General features: G+C 36.7%; 2 protein-coding genes and 1 long non-coding RNA gene across 3 annotated transcripts; 1 reads left to right on the top strand and 2 right to left on the bottom strand.

Moving 5' to 3' along the window:
* Positions 1-3562: 3562 nt before the first annotated feature.
* On the top strand, positions 3563-14608 carry LOC113067544 (transforming growth factor beta receptor type 3-like). Its single transcript, XM_026239920.1, has 16 exons — positions 3563-3678; positions 4304-4464; positions 4537-4674; positions 5650-5824; positions 5916-6084; positions 7272-7416; positions 7488-7674; positions 7843-7961; positions 10328-10504; positions 10852-10941; positions 11232-11441; positions 12145-12708; positions 13250-13319; positions 13426-13481; positions 14261-14438; positions 14535-14608. The coding sequence occupies exons 1-16, from the start codon at positions 3618-3620 to the stop codon at positions 14606-14608; spliced, it is 2574 nt and encodes an 857-aa protein (XP_026095705.1). The 5' UTR covers positions 3563-3617.
* Positions 14609-16947: 2339 nt separating this feature from the next.
* Positions 16948-19095, bottom strand: LOC113067543 (zinc finger protein Gfi-1b-like). Its single transcript, XM_026239919.1, has 4 exons — positions 19048-19095; positions 18825-18956; positions 18434-18599; positions 16948-17733 (listed from the first exon to the last, which is right to left on the bottom strand). Exons 1-4 carry the CDS (start codon positions 19093-19095, stop codon positions 17534-17536), a joined length of 546 nt encoding a protein of 181 aa, XP_026095704.1. The 3' UTR covers positions 16948-17533.
* Positions 19096-20661: 1566 nt separating this feature from the next.
* On the bottom strand, positions 20662-25831 carry LOC113067824 (uncharacterized). The gene is made up of 5 exons (XR_003279445.1): positions 25663-25831; positions 25422-25458; positions 24394-24565; positions 22504-22764; positions 20662-20808 (listed from the first exon to the last, which is right to left on the bottom strand). It is a non-coding gene; the product is annotated as an uncharacterized LOC113067824 (long non-coding RNA).
* Between the last annotated feature and the right edge of the window lie 502 nt (positions 25832-26333).

The following is a 26333-nucleotide window of genomic DNA, read 5'->3' as shown; positions in this document are numbered from 1 at the left end:
CATACACTTGGTATTAACATGTGATCACCCTGATCAAAACAAGCAGATCGGATCATCAGGTGTACACTGATATTACACTTGGCAACATCACCTAACGTTTCTATCTGGATAACCGATCGGATCTGTCTTTCCATATTTGAATAAGTCTGCAGAGATTGGTCATTTTGCATGATGTCGATCTGCAAATGTACACGTGAAAGCTGGATTGCATTTGCATTATACTGAGATCCGATCACAATGCGTCCTCGACTACTTCTGGACCAGGACACGCTGAGCCGGTAGCATTCCCACGTCTTTTTGATGTGTATGTAGATAACATCCAGATACAGGTCACATGCTATAATGGCAATTTTAAACGCAGCCTCTGACATTTCTTATTCACACCTGTAACGTTTTCTTCAAGATAATTTTTTTAAAGCTGCTTAAATAAGTTAACTGCTTATAATTAAATTAACTAAGGCCTAGTCCTGGTTTAATCACACAAAGAGTGCCATTTTTTCCTCCAGATATCTTGTGTTCTGCAATGAGGAGCAATGTCCCCAAGCAATGAACTTATTCACTTATTGAATGAATCAGCTTTTTGAACAAATCGGTTGAATCAGTGATTCAGTGATTCACTCATTAACATGGTCAAAAGCTTTGTCCCTGAATGAATCAGCAGTTTGAATGAATCGGTTGAATCTAAATGACTCATTCATTAACAGTCACTTGTTGTCACCTAAGCCCCTTTCACACTGCACGTCGGACCCGCAATATTCCCGTAACAATTGCCTGGTCGCCTTCTGTGTGAAAGCAACCACGTCCCGGAATTGATTACCGAATTGAACCCGGGTCGGGGACCTAGTAACATTGCGGTAATCGATCCGGAACGAGCGCTGTGTGAACAAAAGCCAGATCTAATTCCGTATCGAAGTGATGACGCGCGTTATCGCGCGACTCTTTTACCGGCTGTTTTGAAGGAAGATCAACATTCGTGACGAAAACATATGTGCAAACTGTAATGAAGCAGAGATCAGTTAGTTCCTCACTTTCCGCGCTGACGCCGAGATCGTTTGCTTGCTTCAGTTAAAGTATAACGTGCCAAGCGTTGTCGACTCGTACATTACACGTCACGCGATGATGTCACGTGTCGTTACGGGATCTTCAAGGGTTGTGTGTGAAAGCACGCACATATACCGGGTCATCACTGGCAGTGTGAAAGTGCCAAATCTAGCGACCAGGGAACAATTACAGGAACACTTTACCCCTGTATTTGCCGGAATGGCAGTGTGAAAGGGGCTTTACTTCACATTTTGACTATTTTTTTCATGTTTTGTATTATATGTTTTATGTTAAAAACAAAACATTAGGCCTATTTATGCATCTGTAAATGCAGGTTAAATGCATCCATGCCCCCCCTGAGCTACACTGAACTGTGTAAAAAAAAAAATTAGTATGCTGGATCGAAAGATACTAAGTAGATGAAGAGCTTCTTAATCTACTTAGTTTTAATTCTTTATTCAAAGACACAAAATGGAATAAAGAACTAAAAACTAAACACAATCTTGCTACACAAACAGTGTATGAACATTTTCCATGTGTATGATGCTTTTCCATTTACTTGTACTTTTACTTTCAATTGTTAAGTATGTTTAATATAAAATATAAATACTTTTCATACTTAAGTACAGTAAATATGACTTACTTTAAGACTTTTACTCAAGTAATATTCTAAATGGTGACCTCAGCTTCTACCAAAGTTATTTTCTGGTAAGATATCTGTACTTTTACTTTACTATGGCTTTCAGGTAGTTTATCCACCGCTGTTGTTTATTTGGCAGATTCTTTTAACCAACACACTATTCAGACTATAGATGCTTTCTGGAAATCAGCTGTCGAACCCAGATTCTTAACACTGAATTACTGCTAATACAGGGCTTCGGTTATATACTGTTGCTGTGGAGACAAGAACTGGCAATAGCATTACATTAGTTTGAAAGGTTCACTTTAGGAAGCTTTAGCAGCGCCCAACCCTCACCTACTCTTCTGTGAAAACAAACAACATCTAATTCAATGAAATATGTCACTTTGACCAAAAAGAAAATAATGATAAGCAAAACACTGGTCTAATTAGAAAAGTCCATTGCTGGATGAAGTCTAACATTTATGGCAGTCAGCAACAAACCAAGAATTAAGCCAAGAGTTTAGTTGAACACTTTAAAAGTAAATGTCATTATTAAATAAATTGATTTCGTGTTTATCGATCACTGTGTACATAATTAACATGAATAATCAGTTAAATTAATGCTTGGTAGATTTGATGATAACAAAATGTTACCATGATAATGCTTTGGCATATACTTAATTAAAGTTCTTCTTTATCATCTGATTATCTACTATATGTCCTGTATAACTGTAATATAGTATCACAAGAGTACTTTTTCGTCAGAAACCAATCTAACAAAATGTAAGTAACGTTAATCGTGTTTTGTGTTACTCTTATCCAGTGCTCCAACAGCGAAATTAATTTTAACATACCAAAAGTACTGTAGTATTACAATGATGACTGGATATGGTACGGTACCAATCAAAATATCTCATTAACATCTTACCACATCACTAATTATCTTATATATTCGCGACGCGTCTTTATATACCTGTGTTCGACGTTGGCGTCTCATTCTTTCTCTCCCTCAGCTCTCTGCGCGCGGGAAAGCTCTTCCCGCCTCCAGCGCGCGCGTCGATCTCTGCAGCGCTCGGCCCCGCCCCCCTCCGAACTACATCAGCTGACCCGAACTTTTCTCACCCCATCAGAAGACACGGATCAACCTATGCGAACTCTTCTACGCTGTCCATTCAGGGTCCATGCTGCTGTCCTGTCCTCTGCTGGGGGCCTCGGGTGAGCGAGTAAACGGGCGCATCACTGACTTCATTTGGGTCCAAGCCTAGCTGCAGGTGAGTTAAGGAGGAACTAAATACTATTAGTTTAAATGGGTGAATACATAAGATAAACGATGGGTTTAAAATAAAGATAATATTTAAAATATGAAATTATATTTAGCTATATAATTTACTATTACTATGTTTGGAATTGGAGAGTTCAGATGCAAGAGCCTCAAAGTGCTGTCTGAAATGTTTTACATTTTATCAAGCTCCTATGTTTATTTTCAGTTATTTCACTTTGATGTCAATGGAATGAACCTATTCATTGCATTAAAGTTAATTAGTGAAACTTCACATATATGAGCCTGATAAAAATGCACTAATTTTTGAAGAAAAAAAAAACTAATAAACATCAAAAGCAACTTTGAGGCTTTTGCATCTGAACTCTTCAATTATTTTAAAATAATTTTATAAATTAATTGGTTTAATTTAGTATGCAGAACATGTGGTGGGCACAAAATATAGGCTATGGACAGTTTGTATACTTAAACTGAAAAAAAAAAAATTATTTTATGACTATTATGAGCGTATGATTTAAAATAAATATAGTTTAAGTCATAAAAAAATAATCTTGGTATTAAGGTTCTGTCTTAATCTCCCTCTGTCTCTGCACCTCTGTCTTTCTCAGTTTCACATCCCTCAGTTCATGTTGGAGTGAGACTGAATTCTGTCTGAAATCTGTGAAGTGCTGAAGGATGATGCCCCGGACAGGCGGTGCTCTAGTTTTCCTCCTGCTGGCTGTGGTCAGAAGTGCAGGTAAAACTCACCTGAAAATGCCCAAGGGGTCACTCAGTCAGAATACAAAAGATGATAAAGCTGTGGGTTCAGCTGTTTCGGTACACTGCAGGTGAAAGAGAGAGCAGCCAGACACATTTCTCAAGGCTGCGTGTGAAAGCTTGCGTAGCTGTGTGGTGATTTTGTGCGAATGCATTAACAGTGTCCTGCGCCGTGTATGAAGGGAGTGCGAGTTTCATTTGCGTCTCTGAGTTGGACGTAAACTGTTGCGTTAAATATGCATGAGTAAGTATTAGCATGTGTGTGTTTTAGAGTACTGTGACGTACCAGGGTACAGTAATAAGATGTAATTTATGGATGGTAAAAATGCAGTATTAATAATTACATATCAAGGGACTGTACTATTTAAAACCACAGCACAAAAAAAACTAAATTAAAATATAAATATTAGATGAAAACTTAAATCAATTGAAAATTATGTTGCCCTGACAGATAAGTTAAAATCACCAAAATTAATAGAATTGGGTTAGTAATTAAGAGGGATAGTAAAATGACCAAAAGATCATTGTACCTAATATGTCAAAAGATAGAGGTAATTCTGGTTTCTCAGTTTGGGACCCCTTTAAGTCATCTCTGTGTGTATCAGTGTCCAGCAGAGAGCTGCAGTGCTCCATGTGGCCTGTGGGGGCGCTGCATCCAGTGCAGGCTCAACTGGAGCGCTTCGAGGCGGGACCAGGTTGTGCGGCCAGAGAGGGTGGAGCTAAAGAGACCCACGTGATTTCTGTGGGCAAAGCCTCCAACAAACAAGTATGAGACATTGGTAAGCTGGTATTTTTGCAGTTGGTGTCCAGACGTCTCATTTGGGTGTCCTGTCCGCAGGTAACAGTAGTGTTAAGACCTCTGACCGTCTCTCTGCCCATCAACCGGCCGGTGATTCTGGTGCTGAGCTCCCGGCATGCCGTGCATTGGGTGTTGGAGAATGAAGGACTGTCGCACAACATCAACGTGCTGGTGCAGGTGTGTGATGTTGCTTATCGTCCCAAACTGACTTACTGATCTGACTGTTTAATTTAGTTTTTTAAAAGGAAAAGTTAAACCTAAAATAGAAACTTGCTATAAAACTGACTCCCGCTCAGGCATTTCAAGATGTAGATGAGTTTATTTGTTTACTGGAACAGATTCTGAGAAATGTAGCACTATATCACATACTCAGCAATACATCCTCAGCAGTGAATGGGTGCCGTCAGAATGAGAGTCCAAACAGTTGATTAAAAATAAATAAATTAAATTAAATTAAGCTATTTTTTACTTCACTCCTGGTCAAAATACTAATCCATAATCCATAATAATGCTTCCTCCAGGGGGAAAAGCCCATCCCCTGTTCTCCTCTCACATCAAATCAATTTCCACCCACATCTTGCAGATTTCTCTCCTGATTCAGATTAGATGATTTGTTTTTCATATTTTTAGCAATAGCCAAAATAACATTGTATGGGTCAAAATTATCGATTTTTCTTTTATGCCAAAAATCATTAGGATGTTAAGTAAAGATTATGTTCCATGAAGGTATTTTGTAAATTTTCTGCCTTAAATATATAAAAACGTAATCTTTGATTAGTAATATGCATTGCTAAGAACATAATATTGTATTTTGATTTTTTTGCACCCTCAGATTCCAGATTTTTAAATAGTTGTATCTCGGCCAAATATTGTCTGATCCTAACAAACCATACATCAATGGAAATATTGTTTATTCAGCTTTCAGATGGTGTATAAATCATCTGAAATTATTTAAATGTTTAACTTTGAAAATGTACACTTAAAACTGGTTTTGTGGTCCAGGGTCACATATAATTAACTCAACAAACAAAATAACTGCTATTACAGACATTTGGGGGGGTGGACCATGGGATTAATGTCTTGTGAAGACAAAACTGCCATCCTGTTGCCATTAGAGAAACATTTAATGCAGGCCTTCACCTGCTCTCCCAGGTGTCTCTCAACTCCACAGCCGTCTCTTCGAGTTTGTCCATCCGCGTGACACAGGTTCCCTCTCTGCCACGGCGTCCTCGGGTCCTTCTGCGCTGGGTCCTCCAGCGTCACGCCACCGTCTCGTCACTCACACACACTGTGCGCGCGAACCGTGTTTACCTCCGTCTGGGAGAGGGTAAAAACACACGCACATCCTTTTATTTCAATTGTCTGAAAATTGGGGTGTGCTTTATTTTGTCTTCATTTCCATTCCGTCTGGACTCCAGATGCAAGCATGCCGAGCGAGTGCCGCCTGCAGTCTCCGTTTCTGTCCCAAAACTATCTGGCCTCAGAGCTGCAGGAGCAGGAGATTCACGGCTGTGTCCCGTCAGACCAGCCCATGGAGACAGAGGTCCACATCATCCGCCTCTGGTCCTCAGGATCCGGTCTGTGCGGGTGAGTTTTATATACTGTAGATATATAAAATTAGAAGTCATCAATAAAAAGTAAGAAATTAAAATTGACGAAATGGATAAATGAACTAAATGGGTCATGACGACAAATCAAATTTTGTCTTGATCTTTTGACTTTCATGCACATCTCGTCAGTAAAGCCGGTTTTGTGATTAGTAGTAGATCTCAGCTCTTGCTTTCAGATGGAGCGGCATGTAATACACCGAGCCATAGTTCATTGACAAGCTATGCAATATCACGTTCATAATCGCAGGTGATTCATTGCCGAACACCCTTCGTTTTGTAAACGAGGCACAGTGTCATGGAGAGTTCACAAAGAAACATTTGTTGAAAGATGAAGCAGTACTAGATCAGACTGTAGCTGCATCACACACTGTAAGTAAATGGACCACTTTATTTTAATCATGTTGTCAAAAGCCATGATGATGTTACATAACAGTGGCCAATTACTGAGGAAGCCTTGAATGGCACGCCCTTACAAACAGGACATTTTAGGGAGAGGTTTAGAAAGAGGGTTGACAATAATCATTTTTCCACATATTTATTTGTTTTTGTGCAAAAAACAAAAACAAAAAAATATTAACATTAAAATAATAAAACAAATTAATAAAATATAATAATAAAGAGATTGCATAAAATTCCATTAATAATAAATAAATGTAATTAATAATAAAATTATTAATCTGAATATTTAAATTAATTAATAAAATAACAATGTCATACACATTTCAAACTGCTTTATATAAAAATTATGTAATTTTAGATTTAATTTAAAAAATCATTTATATAAAATTCAATCAAAAATAGAAGTCATAAAAGGTTATAAAATAACAATAAAAGCTAAGGAAAGTATAGCCATTTATTAATTTATTAAACTTAAATAAACCTATATATCGAAAGGAAAATACATGCGTTAAGAGGACAACAAAACAATATAAAAAAAAAGTTTTAATAAAAGAATCAGTGTAAAACATTGCGGTTCATTTTAATAAAAACACAAGTTTCATTTTTCTATATTAAAACCTTCTGTTTCCCTACCAGGTCTCGATAATAAGACCATGGCTGGTTTCTTTTATTATTTAACAAATCTGAAAACTCATAATTGACAGCACACCACAGATACTGGGAAAAATGAAATAATGAATGTTAAAGTGCTTCTCTCTCTCTCAGCTCTCTGCAGGTGGAGGTGTCTGTCTCTCTGCTGCCTCCAGTGGCTTGTTCAGTGTATCACAGGATCGTCCTGATCCTCAGCAGTGCGGTTCCAGTCAACTGGGCTCTGGTGGCTCCAGAGGTCAAAGGCCACGTCAGGGTCTATGTAAGTTACATTTGCATTTCTAACCTGTGCGCTTTTCTTCAGCTATGAACAGTTGCGTCTCTCTCGTTCAGTCGTCCAACAGCGTGAGTCCGCCGTACCGAACTCAATCCCCCAGCCTCAGCGTGACCAGCACCGTGACCTCTGACCTCCTCAGCACCCCCGACCTTCTAGAATGGGCCAATCAGAACGGCTTTCCCAAAGTGACCTCGTACACTGAGGCTGATCTGGCCAATCGCTTCGTCGTCAGGCTAAGAGAAGGTGGAAAAGTTGATTTGTAACATTTTCTTGATTATTTGATTGAATTAAAGGTTAGATTAAATCTATTTAATACTGCACTTTAATGAAGTATTGTTTAAAAAGCGTTCAGTAGATTGAGATGTGATCTTAGAAGGAAGGGTTTGTGACTGGGCCGTCTCTGTGGTTCAGGAGGGTCAGACACAGACCTGAGGTCTTCAGACGGGGGGCAGGATGTCAGCAGCGAGGCGCTCAGCTGTCACTGTGAGAGCGGAGCTCTTACTGTTACTGTGGACACACAGATGCTGCAGGTGACCGATAGACACACTGCCACACTACTGCTTTCATTATTCTTCTTAAAGTTAGCCTTTTTGTAGGTACATTGTCAAGTAAATGTGTGTGTGTTTACATATCTTTTTGAAAGAAAGAAATCATTTTATTCATCAAAGCTGGATATATATATTTCAGCTTTCTTGTTCATTTTAATCAAAGTATAATTTCGCAATTGTATTTTTCTCATATCAAGCTGTTTTGGATCTTTTTCATGTCCATATCATTTTTATGAATTTTTATTAGTCTAAATGTTATGGAGCCCACAAAGGGATATGTGCAAAAAAAAAAAAAGTTTTGCAAGCTCATGAGAATATTTTAGCTTCACTTCTGCCATCTAACAAAGAAGGGATGGAAAGATTCACTGATTCGCTCAATGTATCGGCAGAAAACTTTATGATGCGATGCATCGGTTTAAAATGTGTGCATCAGCTACAAGTTAGCGTTTGTATAACGATGCATCGTTTCAAACATATTTGCATCAGTAAAAACTGATTTATATATATATATATATATATATATATATATATATATATATAAAATTACTAGTGAATGCGCTATACTTTTATTGTTTAGAAAGTGACCAATACTCTGTGACCAATATTTTATATGTAGATTGATTTCCCCTCTCTAAACTGATTCTCAAGCACGTTCTCTCATCACTGTTACTGCTGCGTGAATATGATGTATAAGAACACAACAGAGACCTGGGAAAAGAGGTGATCAAATTGATCCAGCATGGCAAACAGTATATATTTGTGCTGTTTAATGCATTTGAGATGTTGTGTTTCCCTGTGTGCATAACTGACACATCACAGGTATATTCTTCATCTGTACAAGTTAGAAAGTCATACATATATATATACATTTATCTGTCAGGAGTGGGCAATAGAATAGTAGCGTAAATAATTCTGAGTAAGATATAACTATTCTGCTAAAATATTTATTGTTGGACATTAAATGTGCCTTTTGTAGAATTTTAAACATTCATATGAGTGTATTTTTGTGATATCAGTAGCTGTAAAGAGACTATTGTAATGGGTGAATAAAAAGTAAGCTAATACGGTCCTAATTAGTAAGATCAAATGAAGTAATGTGTGTTTCTTATAGCAGTTAAAATGTGGTCTTTTTTAGTCTTATTTTTGTTTAGTGATTTTATATAAGTCACTAGAGCGAGGCTGATCCGTGTAAAAATTGCTTTATGAAACCAAATCATTTTACAATGACTCAGACTAATGGAAATAAGCCTGGCTTTTTTGGTAAGCTTGCGTTAGAAGTCAGAAGACGCTTCATTTATGATTTGCTGTCTGTCTGAATCAAAGAAATAAAAGCAATCATATTTTTTCCATTGCATTGAGTTGCTTTGTGTTGAATCGAATCCAAATCGGATCGCATTGCATCGTAATGGGAGGGGATCGTATCGCATCAATAGCCGCTTCATGTATGTTTAATGAATCACATTGTTGGCTATGCATTGAGATGCGTATCGCATTTGAGATGTACATCCCTACAAAAAAGAAAAGAAGAGCAGGGATCTGCATGAATGAGCATAATTGTGATCTATTTTAAACTTGGCCTTCAGTATGAAAACATTGTTTCTGTTCTTGCATTCCGACACAGATAAATCATCACTGAGCAGCATAAGATTATTTATCTGTGACAGAATGCAAGAACAGAAACAATGTTTTCATATTGAAGGCCAAGTTTAAAACAGATCTCAATTAGGCTCATTCATGCGCATCCACACACTTTTTTTTCTTTGTAAGATGGCAGAAGTGACACAAACTGTAATGCATGAGCTTGCAAAATGTTTCTCATGCGCAAAAAAAAAAAAAAAAACATTTTTGCAAATGTCGCTTTAGGGGCTCCATAAAATGTAATTATTTTAGCACATTTAAAGTTAAGCTAAATGAAAATAAATGTTGCAAAATCAATTTAATATTTTTTTTTTACTTTCTATTAATCAAAGAATTCTGGAAAATAAAATGTATCTCAGTTTCTGCAAAAAAAATTAAATAAACAATTCAACTGTTCTCAACATTGATAATAATCAGAAATGTTTCCTGGGCAGCAGATCAGTATATTAGAATGATTTCTGAAGGATAATTTCAATGATGCTGAAAATTCAGCTTTAATCATAGACATTTTACACCATATTCACAGAACAGTTCCTTTAAATTGTAATAATATTTCAAAATATTAATACATTTCTGATCAAACAAATGCAGTCTTGGTAAGCAGAAGAGACTTCTTTCACAAACTATAAAAAACTAACCAACTTCACCAACTTCAAATTCCTGAAAAGGTGTGTAACATTATTCAATATTCTTCACATGTCAGAATTTGATGCACTGAATTGTTTATGTACACACAGATTTTTCCAGTGTCGGCAGTGACCCTGCGAGATCACAACTGCCACGGTGAATTTAATGGAAGCCATTTCCTGTTGCTTTTCCCGGTCATTTCCTGTGGGACGGAGGGAGAAATGGATGAAGTGAACAGAAGAGTTCATTACACAAATACAGTGAGAGATACATTATCACAAAAATAATGTATATAATCAGTGTACCTGATGCAATGTCTTGTTTTCAGCATAAAATTCTGTCATTTGGTTTAATTAAAAAAGAAAGTTCAAAGAGTACCATAAAGTGATTGTAAAAGTAGAATGGCCCTGTGGTGCAGTAAATAAACCCGATCTGGGTCACACCGCCTCGCCATCAATGAAGATTATCAAATTGTCAGCTGTAACCACACACCAAAAACAGATGACCCGGGTCACACTGAACCAGATACAGCTGAACAAACCATTATTAACAGCTTTGGTGATGGAGCTCATTTCCTACTGCTGTGTATCTAAACTGTATTTTTAAGGTGTTCCTGTGGAAACGGAAACCATCCGAGGGTTTGAACAATGAGACAGACGTGGAGGTGTCGGACGAGACCAGTCTGATAGCCATTCATGTGAGTACCAGCATCTGAACTCTTATGGGAACTGGATGCTCACATTTTACTGATTTGAAACCATATGTAACAATTCAGATTAAGTCTCTTATTGCATTTACTTGATCAACTGTACACGAACAACAGTAAGTCAGCAAAGCTTGTACACAACAGACAGTAAAAAAACCCTAAAAGAATAAGTTAAGGCAGTAGCATACAATAATTAAGCATGAATAAAAAATCTAACTGACCACAAACAGTTTGTAAGTGACAAACGTTTCTCTTTTCTTGTCTGGGTTCTCTGTGTTCAGATCAGCTGTGAATCGTCTCTGGTCACTCCTGCGAGACCATCAGTCACGGCTCCGTCCTCCAGGCCTGAGGAGGCGCTGCGCTTCAGTCCCTGGGTCCCGAGAGGCCACGCCGCTCCGGTGCTGTCCATGGAGCTGTTTGTCACCGAGGCCTACGAGAGGAGAGCCGTGGGGCCCTGTGTGATCACCGCGTACGACCGCGTCTACGTGCAGGTCAGCCTTATCTGTTGCACTCGTGCGCTTGTCTCCTCTCTGGCATCTCGTGAAGGACAGAGCGGATGATAGCACAACACTGGAGTCCATAACATGATTAAAAGAGCTCAAGGACGTCAGACTCCTGTCGCCATATGGAGGTTTCATTAGTGTCTCAATCAAGGCCACAAACGGACATCATAACAAACTACACTTACAGCTTTTCCACGTACGCTGTGTGAATGATAGAACTCATAATATATATATATAAATATATATTACCCATAAATAACAGCAAATAAATCTAATATATAACAATAATAGTTCAGAGTCAGAGCTTGTAAGCAACCTGCACTTAGGAACAAACTGAACAAAAATCAATGCATAAGAATAGTACAGATGAAATCTAAAAATATATTAGTGTTACGTTTAATAAGGTGGTATATATTGTTAGAATTATTCATAAATTACAAGATTATTTGTACGTTTATAAGATTGCTAAAATGTTTTTTAGCATATGGCTAATGTGTTCTGAGTGATTAAGAATAGTAAAGAAAAAAAAAGTAACTTTTGTACAACAAATAGTGTTACATTTCTATTATTTTCATGTTGCTGTGTGTTTGCTAGGGTTTTATGGATGGTTGATATGCTGTTATTTCCGTGTGTTTGCTGGGCTGTCTTGAGTGGTTGACTAAGGTCACTTCTCTCTGTTTCTCTGTGTCAGATCTCGGTGGGTTCTGGTGTTTCGGAGGCCGTGGAGGTCCAGTCGTGTCTGGTCTCTCCTCTCTCATATCCACACGCTCACAGCGGCTGGTCCATCATCAGAGACTCCTGTCCATCTGACCCGTCCTTCAAACTGAGCCACAGAGAAGCCCAGGAATCCACAGACAGCACTGGACACGAGGACGATGAGGACGATGAGGAAGATGAGAAGACTGAAGGGAAAGACGACAGGAGACTGTCGCAGCCGCTCTCACGCTGGAGACAGATGGCGAGCCGCCCTGGAGACGAGAGAGCCAGGCGAAATAATAAAGTGAAGAGACCCGACAGACTCGGCGTGAGGAGACCTGAAGAACGCAGACGGAGGAGACGGGAGGACGAACACGAGAGCGCACACACGCTGCAGTTCAGTTTCATCCTGCGGCCCGTCTTTAATAACTCCATCCAGTTCCTGCACTGCCGTCTGCGTCTGTGTGCGTCAGCTGAGGGACCCTCGAGGGCCACCCCTCGCATCTGCACAGACGGCCCTCAGATACCTGCTCTCACACACACCACTGCTTCTCAACAGGTAACAAACACTCGTGTGGGAAAATGAGCTCTTTGAATCTTTGAATCGGTTGAATCAAAATCGGTTTCGCAAAAAGATTCACTATTTCGAAGCATTCATAAATGCATGCAGTGCATTATTCAAATGATTAAAACAAGACAATAAATTGACATGTCTTCATGTTTCAGTGTTTTTGCTGATTGCAAATCATCAGTAAAGTCGGATTCATGATGAATGACTCTTATTACCCAGGTGTCTTAATGACTCAAGTTGCTATCTCTCTTATTAAATCATACCATTTTTTCGCAATAGCATACCATTAAATTAATTCTATAATCTTTAAAGGCATTTAAAGACACAATGCATCAACATTGCTTTGTCCTGTCACAATTTCCATACACTGTACTAAGTTGTGTTTGCCACAAAGGCAAACTCATGCATAGGGCCAATTATCAAAAGAAGAAAATCAGAAGAAACGAACACTAATAACATAATTTACTAATCACATCTGTCAATATCTGCTAGTAAACGTTTCATATATGTCTCTCTCTCTATGGTTCAGTGTGAGTACAGGAATCTCTCTCGGCCCGTGTTGGTCACGTATTCTGCTGGGTTTTTGGCTCCCCCTGCTGGTTTGTACACACCCTCGCTCTCAACTCTCATTCACGCAAACGTTTTGCATTACTTTAACACTAAACTAATGTTTTATGTTTGTGTCTCTGTGTATGTGTTTATCAGGTAAACTTTCTCAAAAGCCTGCTGAGATGTCGAAACAGACTCCGGCACACAGCGGTGTGTTTCACCCATCATGAATCATTTTTGGTTAATAATTGCCATGCAAGGATTTTTTTAAGAGATATAAATAAAAATTGTCATCATTAACTCATATTGTAGTTGTTCCAAATGTGTATGAGTTTCTTTTTTTCTGTTAAACATAAAATAAGATATTTTTAAGAAATATTTTTAAGTAGTTGTTCGCCATTGACGTACATCACAGACAGCACATGCGATCGCTTGATCTGGAAAGCATCTGCTGTGTGCAAACATCTGACAGGCATCTTTAAGATGTCAGTTTTACATTCATTCTTTTATGCCATAAACATTTTAAAGACATCTAATAAACCTATACATTCGACATCTGATAGAAAGCATCCTATAAGCGAATTGCAGATTAGCAAATGCTCTAAAATAATACGTCTTGCGGATGTAAATATAGACATCAAATAGACATCTCTGTGATATACGTATGCTATCAGGGGGATAAACTGTGTTTATGATTACGATTTAAAAAATATCGATATCGAATATCGAAAAGTCAACACGATCTTACGGCAATGCGTGCATATTTTACGAGGTGGCTTATTCGTACAAATTCGTACGACCACACTTTTTGCCAAATTGTACATATTTTATGAGTTGCACAATTCGTATGAATTTGTACGAATGACCTACACCTAACCCCGCCCCTAAACCTAACCGTCACTGGGGTTTAGACAAATCGTACGAGTGAAGTCGTACAAATTCGTAGGAATAAGCCACCTCGTAAAATACGTGCAAATTGGTTGTGAGTTAGCGTTGCGTAAAGTACAGGCCTTGCACAATCATAATTGTTAAAAATAAGGTGGAAACTGTTGTTTACCTGGTTTGTGTTTCAGAAACATACGAGAGTCCAGTGTTAATGGTGGTGTTCTCTGCGTTTGTTATGGGTTTGTGTCTGATGGGGGCGCTGTGGTGCATTTACAGTCACACAGGTACAAACACGTAGACCCTCGCGCAACATTGTAATTTAACAGCATTTTTTTTCTTCATGACAGCTGGTTATTAACACATATTTTCCTGCTTGTCAGGGAGGCGTGATATGAGCCAGAGAGACGGTATTATAGAAACCACGCGACAGGACAGCGAAACTCGCGGACACTGAAGGAGCAAACGGGCGGTTTCCACGAGGTGGACTAAAGATATCCCTGATAGCACACGAACATCAAGGAGACGTCTGTCTGATGTCTGCATTTACATCTGCCAGACGTATTTTTAAAAAGCGTTTGCTCATCTACTCGTCTATTCCTATCAGATGTCAAATAGATGTCTGTTAGATGTCTTTAAGATCTTTGTGATTTCGAATGAATGTAAAACTGAGATCTTGCAGACGTCTTTCAGATATTTGCAGATGCTTTCCAGATCAAGTGATCTTTAACAGATGTACGTGTGCTATCTGAGAAATGACCATCATATTTGACAGAAACGGTCAAACTTCATGTGCTTTCTTTAAGGCTGAATTTGTGTACCACTGTTCTGAGGTGCTTTTAACGTATTTTACTGGCTGCTTTTGTTGTGCTGCTAAATGTAAGAGCGTAAATTATGTAAAACTATTATAGATTTGTCCTTTAATGTTCCTAAATCTGTTTCAGTTTCAGTCCTTTAATTGTTTTTAATTCACTGTGTAGTAATCATGTTTTAAAGTGTCAGTATTTAATAAATTTATGTGAAGGTTTGGAAAGGATATTTTATTATGTTGAGTGAAGTCAGCAAAATCCGGACATCAGCTAAAATGGGACAAACAAGCTTTTGGTGTTTTGCTCTTAAAAAAAAATACTACTAATAATGGGTGGTCTTGAAATATTTTTAATAATAGTACTTAATTTGAACTAAACTGAATCATATGGGCGTGGTTCACACTCAGATGTTAAGTTACATTAGGTGCCCCGTACATAGTTTAAGCCTTTTAAAAGTGTTAAGGTTTAATTTCTAATACAAACAGTAATTCAATCTATAAAATAATTTTTTATTACATGCATTGGTAACACTTTAGAATAGGTAACACTTGTTAACTATTAACTACGCCATTTCTCTCAATAAATTCTTAATTTGCTGCTTATTAATAGTAAGTAAGGTAGTTGTTAAGTTTAGGTACTGAGTAAGATTAGGGATGTAGAATAAGGTAAAGTAGAATAAGACATTAATATGTTCTTAATTAGCACTAATGCATGGCTAATATGCTAGTAATATGCATGCTAATAAGCAACTAATAGGTGTCACCTATTCTAAAGTGTTACCCTTGCATTCATGTGATCCTTATATTTTATGCAGTGATGTACATGTTTCTTTATTCTATATTTTTTTAAACATTAAGTTTTGTTACTGTTCCAGTTCACCTGAACATGTTAGATAAAATGAGACAGTAGCACTCAGCTAAAGCGGGACACCCTATAAATTAAAAGATAATACATTGCTTAATGTGAGAAATTATTTTGTTTTACAGAAACTGTCTCAAACTGTAGGCAGATTATTTTTTTTATTTTATTATTAAGTTTTTGTGAATAAAAAGTGTCTGTAAACAAACACATGCCTGCTCACACCCACTCTTACACACAACATAAACACACAAATATGAAAGCATGTCACACACACACACAACATGCAAATGTGAAAGCATGTGTCACACACACAACATGCAAATATGAAAGCATGTCACACACACACAACATAAATGCACCAATATGAAAGCATGTGTCACACACACACATAACATGCAAATATGAAAGCATGCCACACACACTCACAGACAAAACATGCAAATATGAAACCATGTGTCACACACACACACACAACATGCAAATATGAAAGCATGCCACACACACACACACACAACATGCAAATATGAAAAAAGGCCACACACACAACATGCAAATATGAAAGCATGTGTCACACACAACATAAACATGCAAAATATGAAAGCATGTGTCACACACACAACATGCAAATATGAAAGCATATGTCACACACACAACATAAACATGCAAATATGAAAGCATGTCTCACACACAAAACATAAACATGCAAATATGAAAGCATGTCTCACACACACAACATAAACACGCAAATATGAAAGCATGTCACACACACACAACATAAACATGCAAATATGAAAGCATGTCTCACACACACAACATGAACACACCAATATGAAAGCATGTATTACACACACACTTAAGCACACAGTTAAATACAAACACACAAGCAAGTAGAAATCATGTCATTTTTATACTACATAGTATATTGTATTTCTGCTGAAATTATTCAGTTATTGTCAATTGGAATGTTTCAGTTGTTTAAATTTGTACTTCTGTTCGACTGTTTTAATAATTCAATAACACAACCCACTGTAAGAAATTGTATTTTGTAAGCACAGATTAAATACAAATGTCTCCCAACTTACCTGAAAAACCCAGAAGAAGAAAAAAAAACATGGGTACTTAATATTTTTGAATCTCTGTATGTTTAAAACATCAAACGATATTCAAAAACATGCTGAGGGATACAAGAGACTTTGAGAATTTGTTTAAAGCATACATGTGTTTGGAAGAGTTTATTTATTTGTATTTAAATCAGTTTACCTAAAAGTGTCCCACTTTTGCAGAATTCACCCTACTTTAAAACAAGATAAAAACTTCTGCTAAGAGCTTGAGAATACATACCTGTACTTTCAAAAAGAGATTAATGTCCTTAAAAATCGGTTGCATTACTGCATTTGTTATTAAATGCCCTATCATGTGCATAGAGAGATTATTGTTCCTTTATAAATCTTCTGAAACAAACGTTCCATGATTATGACATCACAACCATGAGCAGCCAATCATAAGTCTTGAAGCAATAAATCTACAGTAATGTGTAGCCTGTTGACAGATCTCACAATGCATTGTGTGCAATCAAGATAGATATACATAAGCAAACATTTGTTTTGGTGCAAACATCTTTCATAAACATATATAGTGGACTTTTTGGTAAAACATCACATGACCCTTGTACATTAAGCCACCCAAGGTGTTTGAGGTGCAGCTGGTCTCTCTCAGGTCCCATGATACAGTGCGCTGTCGTTCTGCATGTGTGTCTGTAGGTGGCGCTGTAGGTCCAGTCTCCTCTGGAAGCTGAGAGGGCAGTGTGAGCAGCTGAAGGGCTGGTAGCTGCTGTGTTTCCTGCTGTGGGTGATCAGATTGGAGCTCTGACTGAATGCTTTACCGCACACCACGCACACATGAGGCTTCTCACCTGAGAGATGACAGCAGTCACACGCATTAGCCCTGCCCCTAATACTACTGCTTTACTACTGACTACACAGGCAGCTAATCTAACCTTAAACAAGTGCAAGTATGCTAACCTGCATTTTCAGTTGTGCAACACTATCCACCTTATTTTGCATTTTAATTAATTTCTGTGAATGCGCTATGCTTTAGGTAAAACTAGAATAATAAAAGTGCAGTAAACTGTAAAACTAATTGCGTTACAAAGTAGTGTATTTATGAATAAAACAATTAATTATATTAATATGACACATGCCAATTTGAAATACAAGCAGTCTTTCACACAGATCACATTTTTGCTTTGGAAAACAGTATATTCAAGTGGAGATCAAATGGGAAGTTCTCAAACACTTATTGTGAAATGTTCATATTTTAAGTTCTTCTGCTTTTCTTTAATAAGGTAGGTGTGTGCTGAATTTGGACCTCCAGTATCACTGTGTGTATGCACACTTATCTACAGTTTGTTATATTACTGTACTCTTGCCATTAAAGTAGTTAAATGTTAAATTTAATTAGCATGACTGTGAGTGTATTTGTAAAACAAAATATGCACATTTGAAAATAAAAATTTCTTCGGTTATTGGAGCAAATGGGAACAAATTTTTTTTAGGTGACATTTTTTGCATCTTGCATTCTGAAGTCAATGGAAACCCCATTATGTATTTTACCTGTGTGTATAAAGGTATGTTTCTTCATATCAGATTTCTGGTGGAATCTCTTTCCGCAGTAGGGACACGGGAACGGCCGAGTGTCCGAGTGAATGAGCAGGTGTGTGGAGAGAGTCGACGACCTCTTAAACACCTTCCCACAAACCTTACAACCAAAACTGCGCTCCTGAAACACACAAGCTGTGTTTAGAATAGAGTACTGCCAAACTAGTTATACTGTATATAGTATGTAGACTCTTCATGCAGCATGGTAACTTTCTGAATGCATGATATTTGGATAACCTACTACATCTTACTATTTTATTTTAGTTATTGCATTTTTTTTTTAGTTAACTCTAATAATCTCTGTACAGTATGTACTTGTATACAGACAGCTGTTTAGTATTTTCACCCTCAGTATTCCTGTTGGTCTGTAACCATAAGGCTGTTGGGGGTGGCCTGGGGAGTCGGCCAATGGGAGAGCAGCTCTGTTGACATGTGACTTGCACAAGTGCGATGCCAAACTCACAGCAGAAGACAGGAGCTACAGAAGACATAGCAATATTAATATCACACCATATCACAAATGGAAATAACAATGTGTTTTACATTGTTCTAATGTGTTATTGTTAAACCACATGTGATCTGTGAGGTGTATCAACTTCTGGGTTTAAAATGTGCATGTCATCACATATGAAGCATGAGATGTTTGAGCATGAAACCCACACAAACCCAAATGTGATTTTGTATGAGTTGTGAAAATCCTGTCAGGTGATCAGATCAGGACTAAATCATTGTCAAATCTGAACTTTCAAATCATTAAATCGTGATCAGATCAGTACATCTTTTTATTTGACTCGATTCATTTTTATTTTATAAATTGTTCTTGCTATATGCTTTGCATCTGCATAATATAGGTATTCTTCTAGCCATGGGATGTAAAAAAATAATAATAATTAAATAAATAGAAAAGTCAATAATCTACATTTTTGGGATCTTACAATTCAGAATTTTTTGCAATTTTTAATTTTAATATTTTAATTTCAAAATTCCGTTTTTAATTAATTTTTTTAGCCCAATCTTACGCAGACCCGCACATGGCATGCTTAAAAAAATAGTAGGCTAAAGGCCCGTTCACACCAAGCACGATAACTATAAAGATAACGATAAAGATATAAAAAAAAATCGTTCTCAATATTAAAGAATAGTGGAGTCCACACCACAACTATGACGATAAAGGCACAGAGAAACGATATCGTTGGAATCCCTTTCAGAACGATTTTTTTTTCTGATGAACGATAAAAATATTGCCAACCAATCAGAATCAATCCTGCTGTAATGAGTTCGAGAATTTAAAGCAGCAGAGGTGCGTTCGCTTAGAATACACAAACAATATCGTTCACTAGTGTGGAGGCTAATATCGCTATCTTTATAGTTAACTTTAAAGTTATCATTCTTGGTGTGAACAGGCCTTTAATCGTATGCACGATTTACTAATTCATTCCTAACCGTAAAATGTACACACGAATACTATCGCGTCCCCTCGATTTACTATTTAGTTCCCTCAATTTACTATTTCGTTCCCTCGATTTACTATTTTGTTCACTCGATTCATAAATTGTGCGCACAATTTACTAATTCGTTCCTTCGAGCTAACGCAATAGTAAATCGAGGGAGCGCAATGATACTCGTGTGCACATTTAAATACATTGAGGGAACGAATTAGTAAATCGTGCTCACAATTTATTTATTTTTTCTTGCATTTCATGTGCAGGGCTCCGTACAATCTAACAGCAATTCGTACATATTTTACAAAGTAGCTAACTCGTATAAATTTGTATGACCTCACTCATACAAATTCATATGATTTTTGCTAAATCGTATATATTTTACGAGTTGCAAAATTAGTATGAATCTGTACAAAAGACCTACACCTAACTACACCCCTAAACTTACCCGTCCCTGGAGTTTAGACAAATCTTACAAATTTGTATGCGTGAGGTCATACGAATTTGTACAAATTAGCGACCTCCTAAAATACATACGAACTTGTCAAGAGATAGTGTTGTCCCCCCCACTGAACATAGCTAAGAAAGGTAGCCTAATTGCCTAATTTAAGGTCAAAATTCTGAATAGGAAAATTAGGAATTGTTGTTTGTTTTTTATTTCCAAGGCGGAAACAGATGTGGCTAATAATTGCAATCAGGGTAGTTCAGTAAAGGACACACGGCCGTTCCTCACCTTCTCACAGAGTGGACATTCACACAGCGGCGTCTGGACATTGCTCAGCTGATGGTGACTGAGCAAAGCCTGAATCAGACACTCCAGCTCGCTCTGTCTCTCCATCACAACAGAGCACGACAGCTTAGACAACGGACAAACTCCAGACTGCTTCACTACCATCACACACAATACAAGAGAATGGAATATGATTCATCTTAGAATGCAAAAAGGACTATAGACAACATTAATTAAAATAAAACAAAATAAAAAGTGATGTTTTTGCATAGTATAAGGATTTAATCACTTTTGGAGCCCACACATTTAATGACTCACTCAGTCTCTTAATTAAGGACCGTGCACACCAACAGCTATATTAACAATCTGTTTATTGAGCCCGGTCTCTTTAAAATGTGTATCAATAACACTTTTTTTGGGTGTGTATTAACATGCAACTTACTAGTGTTGTCAAAAGTACATTTTTAAAACATCCATTTCATGCTAAGATGTGTGCGCTGTTGACCAGATTCTTAAACAGCACTGATTGGTCATTGTCTTCCTGCGTTCAACAAATATGTCTGCATTTGCTTTAGTGATCATTTCTTCACACTCTTCACCGAGCGCACACACAGTCACACAAAAGGGCCTTATAAACTCATGTGAATACAATGACCAGTGAAATCTTAGTAGAAAATGGACGTTTTGAAAATTTCAGTACCGAATGGTATCTTCGGTACAGTACCGGTTCGATTTGGTACAGTACAGTACCGAATGAAAACACAACAATACTTTTTATATGCAAAAAAAAAGATTTTGGTATGCATATGATATGTAAGTTTTTATATATATATATATTAGCAGTTTTTGTGTGCATATGATATACACTTTGTTGGTGTGCATAAAATACACTTTTTGGCATACATATAATACACACCTATACCACACCCCTGATGCCAGTTTTGTATCATATGTACGCAAAAGTAGAAAAAGAAACATTAGAATCATGCCTTTGAAATGCACATTAATGAGATCAGGTTAGTTTATTCCTAGAGCACACTGCCGTTTTGTCTGTCGCTTTAAACGTTTGCACATTACTTTGTGTCATTTTTGTTATAACTGTAGAATAGATTAAATTTATATGTATATAAATGGTTATCGTTATATTTCCCTTGGTTTGATTCGGCCTTTACAGCTCTCAGGCTCTCTCTCTGCAAAGCATTATGGGAAATATATTGTTAAAACTAAACAGCACAGTATAAAGGCAGCTGGAAATGTTTTTGTTATTATTAAACAATCATGAAAATTCACTTTTTGCTCTATTTTTTGGTTTGATTGCTTCTATTGTTCTCATAATTTGAGAACATCAAGTCGCTTTGGATAGAATTGTCTGCTAAATGATTCATTGTAAATGTAAATATTGCTACGTTCAGAGAACATTCAAAGTAACGTTCCTATAACGTTTGCAAAATGAATACACAATGTTCCCTTAACGTATGCAAAAATTATATATTTTTTTTAACTAGTCATTTTGAACATTCCGAGAACATTCAGATGAAACATTTTCATGACCTAGCTGGGCTATTAATTAACCAGAATAGTGGTGAGGTTTTTGGTTCTTGGAAAAAAAAAATATCACGGTGAGTCATTCAAGCTGATCATTTGCGGGAGTTTTGTTCAAGTTAAGTTCTCAGGCTGTCATATTCTCATGAGTAAAGATTGTAATTCAGATCCTATTTTCTAAATGAGTTGTCTAGACATTTCATGTGAAACTCCAACAATGCATTTATTGCGTATATCATGCTCAATCTGCCGCTCTCTTCCAGCCAGCGCTGGTGTTAGACAGTGCTGAGCTGTTCCTGTTCTTCATGTACCTGCAGTGGATGAAGGCCAGGGTTGGGGTTCATCTCCAGCTGCTTCGGTGCTGTTATGAGTTCGGCTGTCGTCGGTGGATGTGCACGGCAGCAGCTCCAGAGCCGCAGAGCGCCTGCTGGATGTCCATCCGTCATGATGCTGATGCTGAGAGTGGGCGGAGCGTGTGGAGTGATGCCCCGCCCTCTTACTTTTCACCAGGAACGATCGAGGCATTGTTAAAAGCGGGACTGAAGCCACGTCAGATCAGGTAAAGTTACAATCTGAAATGAAAGCACAACAAATCCCAAATGTTTTAATCGTTTATTCATAATAATCATTGTTAATGAGTTTATTTATTCAAAATAACTAATAAAAATATTATTTAGATTCTCCACATTAGAAGATAAGTTAATAAATAAATCTAAATAATATGAAATATAATTAATAATATATATATATATATATATATATATATATATATATATATATATATATATGTGTGTGTGTGTGTGTGTGTGTGTGTGTGTGTTATTATTAAATAATTAATTTAAATGTAAATTTAAAAAAGGCCCCTAACACTTGCTTTCTCTAGTCTTTTTCTATTTTATATGTGCTTGAGTTATTTTTATGTAAAGAAATGTATATATATATATATATATATATATATATATATATATATATAATTATATTAATGTTACATGTACTTGTCATAGCACTTGAGTATTTTTGCTTTTTTGTTGATTTTGAATGCTTCGATTGTCCTCATTTGTAAGTCACTTTGGTTAAAAGCGTCTGCTAAATGTACGTATAATATTAAAATGTTTAATTAATATCTAATATAATAATAATAATTCAATATAATATTTTAATGAATAAGACATAAACATATAATAGATAAACATATCAAAATATAATACATATACTACATTTAATACATCATAAGAGGATATAGCATTCATACCTAACCGTAGAAAAAATACTATACAGAAAATGATATATTCAATATATATTGATTCAAAATTTGATGCTAGGTGACAGTATTATTTCATGATATTAATATATTATATGAATCTATGCAATTATCATAATATTAAACAACGTATGAATGTATTCAATATATAGCTGCTATAATCAGTATTGTTACGTTTCGCAATTTTCCATATTAGATGATAAACGAGGAAGGTAAATATTGTAATTTTATACAATAAGAAAAGAGAAAATAAGAAAATAGAAAAATATCAGTATATACTATGTGAATTAAAATGTATATTATTTTCTTTAATTCTCCACATCAGTAGAAAATTAACCCGTAAAGAATTAAATATTCAATTATTATGAGAATATATGAATACTAATATAGAAATAACCCTGCTGTAGGTTTTTGCCTCTGATATGAAGATTGCTTGCTCGAACGACAGTAATGTAGAGAACAGATTTGAATGTTTTGTGTGCGGTTGAGTGCGATGCAGCTGTCGAAGACTGAATTCAGTTAGAACAACAGAATCTGAGGTTTAGAGACGTGAAGCAGCATCAACACCTGCACCGGCTCACCTGCAGCTCCAAACGTCTCCTAAATCATCCAGATCATCACAGAGGCATTGTTCACATGAGCTCTCCACATACACTTTAACGTTTAGCGTGTCAAATGCACTACATTCTGACCAAGTTTCTCTAAACTGGTGTAAAAGGAAAATAAAAGATCCAAAATTACACTTAATTTAGCATATATATTTGTTTTTGATGCACTAATAAGAGCCACCTGCAGCATTGAAAGATTAAAAGCTAAACAAGGTAAAAGTGATTTAGACGCACAACAACGATCTGCTCTTCCTTTTTTTTTTTTTTTAATATATAGCATTTACAATGTATATTTATAGCTGTAGCTGTATGTGTGTTGGTGTCAGACTCACCCTCGGGCGTCCAGACGCGGGGCGATGCAGATGCGTCTGGTTGTGAGAGTTGTGGTTCGGTTCTGAAGCTGCTACAGGAAGTACGAGAGTTTTCTGATGTGTCCTCGCCAGGCTCGCTTCAGACATCAAATCAGGACGGCTGGTAAATCTGCTCATTCGTCATCAGTGCCATCTACTTAAGAGAGCAGAATATGCAAATCGGTGTCACTTTTATTCCGCATTTAACCAAACTGTAATTAAATCTCCCAATGCAGGAAATGTGTTTCAAACTATTAGATACTTCTCCTACAATTCTGCAGGAGTAATAAATGAGTCACGACCAGCTCACAGGAAGCGTTCTCTGGTTGTTCTATCAAAGCTATCAAGAAACATTCTTTTATTTATATTAATAGAACTTTCGGTTGCACTTTATTTTACAGTACGTGTACTAACATGTACGTATAGTGTACTTACAGTGCATTTATCTAAGAAAGTTCTGGTAATACAAGGTAACTACATGGGGTAGGGTTAGGTTTAGGGGTAGGTTCAGGGTTAGTACCTAGTTATTACATAGTTATTGTAATAACTATAATAAGTACATAGTATGTACATGGGGAACAGGACTGTAAAATAAAGTCAATCAGAGTTATCTGATCTTTAATAACATTCTTAAACATCAGCGCAAAAAAACATTTATACATTGTTCATGGAACTTATTCTTCTTTTCTGGAACTTCTTGATCTTTGGAAGAGAAGTGTTTGGGTTAATGTTGAGATCGGATGAAGATTGGATGAAATAAAAATTTGAGGAAAGACGTTGAAGTCAATGATCTCAACAATGTAAAAAGTGTTCTTCCTCAGAGATACAAAATGCTATAGCATATTCATCCAAATTAAGTGGGGTTTTTTAATGCTTAAAATGAGAGCCATTACCTCTTTGTTAACTTCCTTTTTCTGACTCCATTGGCAGACATTTGTTCTTATTTTCAGCATAAACTCACTTTAAAGGGACAGTTCACACAGAAAATAAAGTTGTCACCATTTACTCACCCTAAGGTTGATCCAAACTTGTATGAGTTTCTTTCATCTGTTAAACACAAAACAAAACAAAAATTCTGAGTAATGCTAGAAACCAAAACATTGACTTCATAGCATTTTTTTTCATACTACACTCTAAAAATACAAACACTTCTCATCCCATGGTTTTTCAATGAGCTAAACTCTAACTGTAAATATCGGCTAATTTGGGTCGATTTGAGATACGAAGTTGATAAAAGTCCATAAAACTGACCTCTGATGTTCTTCTGGTAGATCAGCTGAATGCTCCAGACCTTCATACGAGCATCAGTTAACTCCTGTCAAACAGGCTAACAAACACGCTGAATATTTAGCAGCTGTGAGAGATGGTGGGTTAAACAAAGGCTTTAGGAGATCATGAGACCACAGAGATGTGAACACTGTGCCCACACCGCCCCACTGTGTGATTTCTCATCTGGTTTGGTTTGTGATTTTGGTGCGTACAGAGGGCTGAGGGAGATTACCCAACATGCCAAGGGACAAAGTCATTGTAGTCTTACTTTTTAGCAGAACAAGACAAAAACTACACAACTGGAGAAAAATGGCAACAATTTAAGAGAGAATTAAAGGAAAGCAGCTAAATATCAATATCATTATTATATAGTCATCATCCTTTGTGTTAAACGGATACATAAAATACATGTTAAATGTTTAATTTGATTGAATTTGTCGTGTATATTTTTAGATGTTTTTTTATGCAAAAAGGATTTGAATTACCAGTTTGAATGAAATGTGTTATAGAGGTAGGCGATAACACGTCTTAAAAGAGAGTTTAAAACACACACTCTTAAAAATAAAGGTGCTTCAGGATGCCATAGAAGAACGTTTTTGTCTAAATGGTTCCATAAAGAACCTTTCTGTTTCGCAAAAGGTTCTTTGTGGTGA

This window comes from Carassius auratus, linkage group LG28B (assembly GCF_003368295.1).
Source record: "Carassius auratus strain Wakin linkage group LG28B, ASM336829v1, whole genome shotgun sequence".
Lineage (NCBI taxonomy): Eukaryota > Metazoa > Chordata > Actinopteri > Cypriniformes > Cyprinidae > Carassius > Carassius auratus.
This window is presented reverse-complemented; position numbering and strand designations above follow the sequence as displayed.

Excerpts from the sequence above, each read along its gene's own strand:
- LOC113067544 (XM_026239920.1), top strand. The coding sequence starts at position 3,618 with ATGATGCCCCGGACAGGCGGTGCTCTAGTTTTCCTCCTGCTGGCTGTG. Across the intron at positions 4,465-4,536 it reads GCAAAGCCTCCAACAAACAA|GTAACAGTAGTGTTAAGACC; the intron begins GTATGAGACATT and ends TCCTGTCCGCAG. Across the intron at positions 4,675-5,649 it reads ACATCAACGTGCTGGTGCAG|GTGTCTCTCAACTCCACAGC; the intron begins GTGTGTGATGTT and ends CTGCTCTCCCAG.
- LOC113067543 (XM_026239919.1), bottom strand. The coding sequence starts at position 19,095 with ATGCACATTTTAAACCCAGAAGTTGATACACCTCACAGATCACATGTG. Across the intron at positions 18,600-18,824 it reads GACCAACAGGAATACTGAGG|GAGCGCAGTTTTGGTTGTAA; the intron begins GTGAAAATACTA and ends TGTGTGTTTCAG. Across the intron at positions 17,734-18,433 it reads ACATACCTTTATACACACAG|GTGAGAAGCCTCATGTGTGC; the intron begins GTAAAATACATA and ends GTCATCTCTCAG.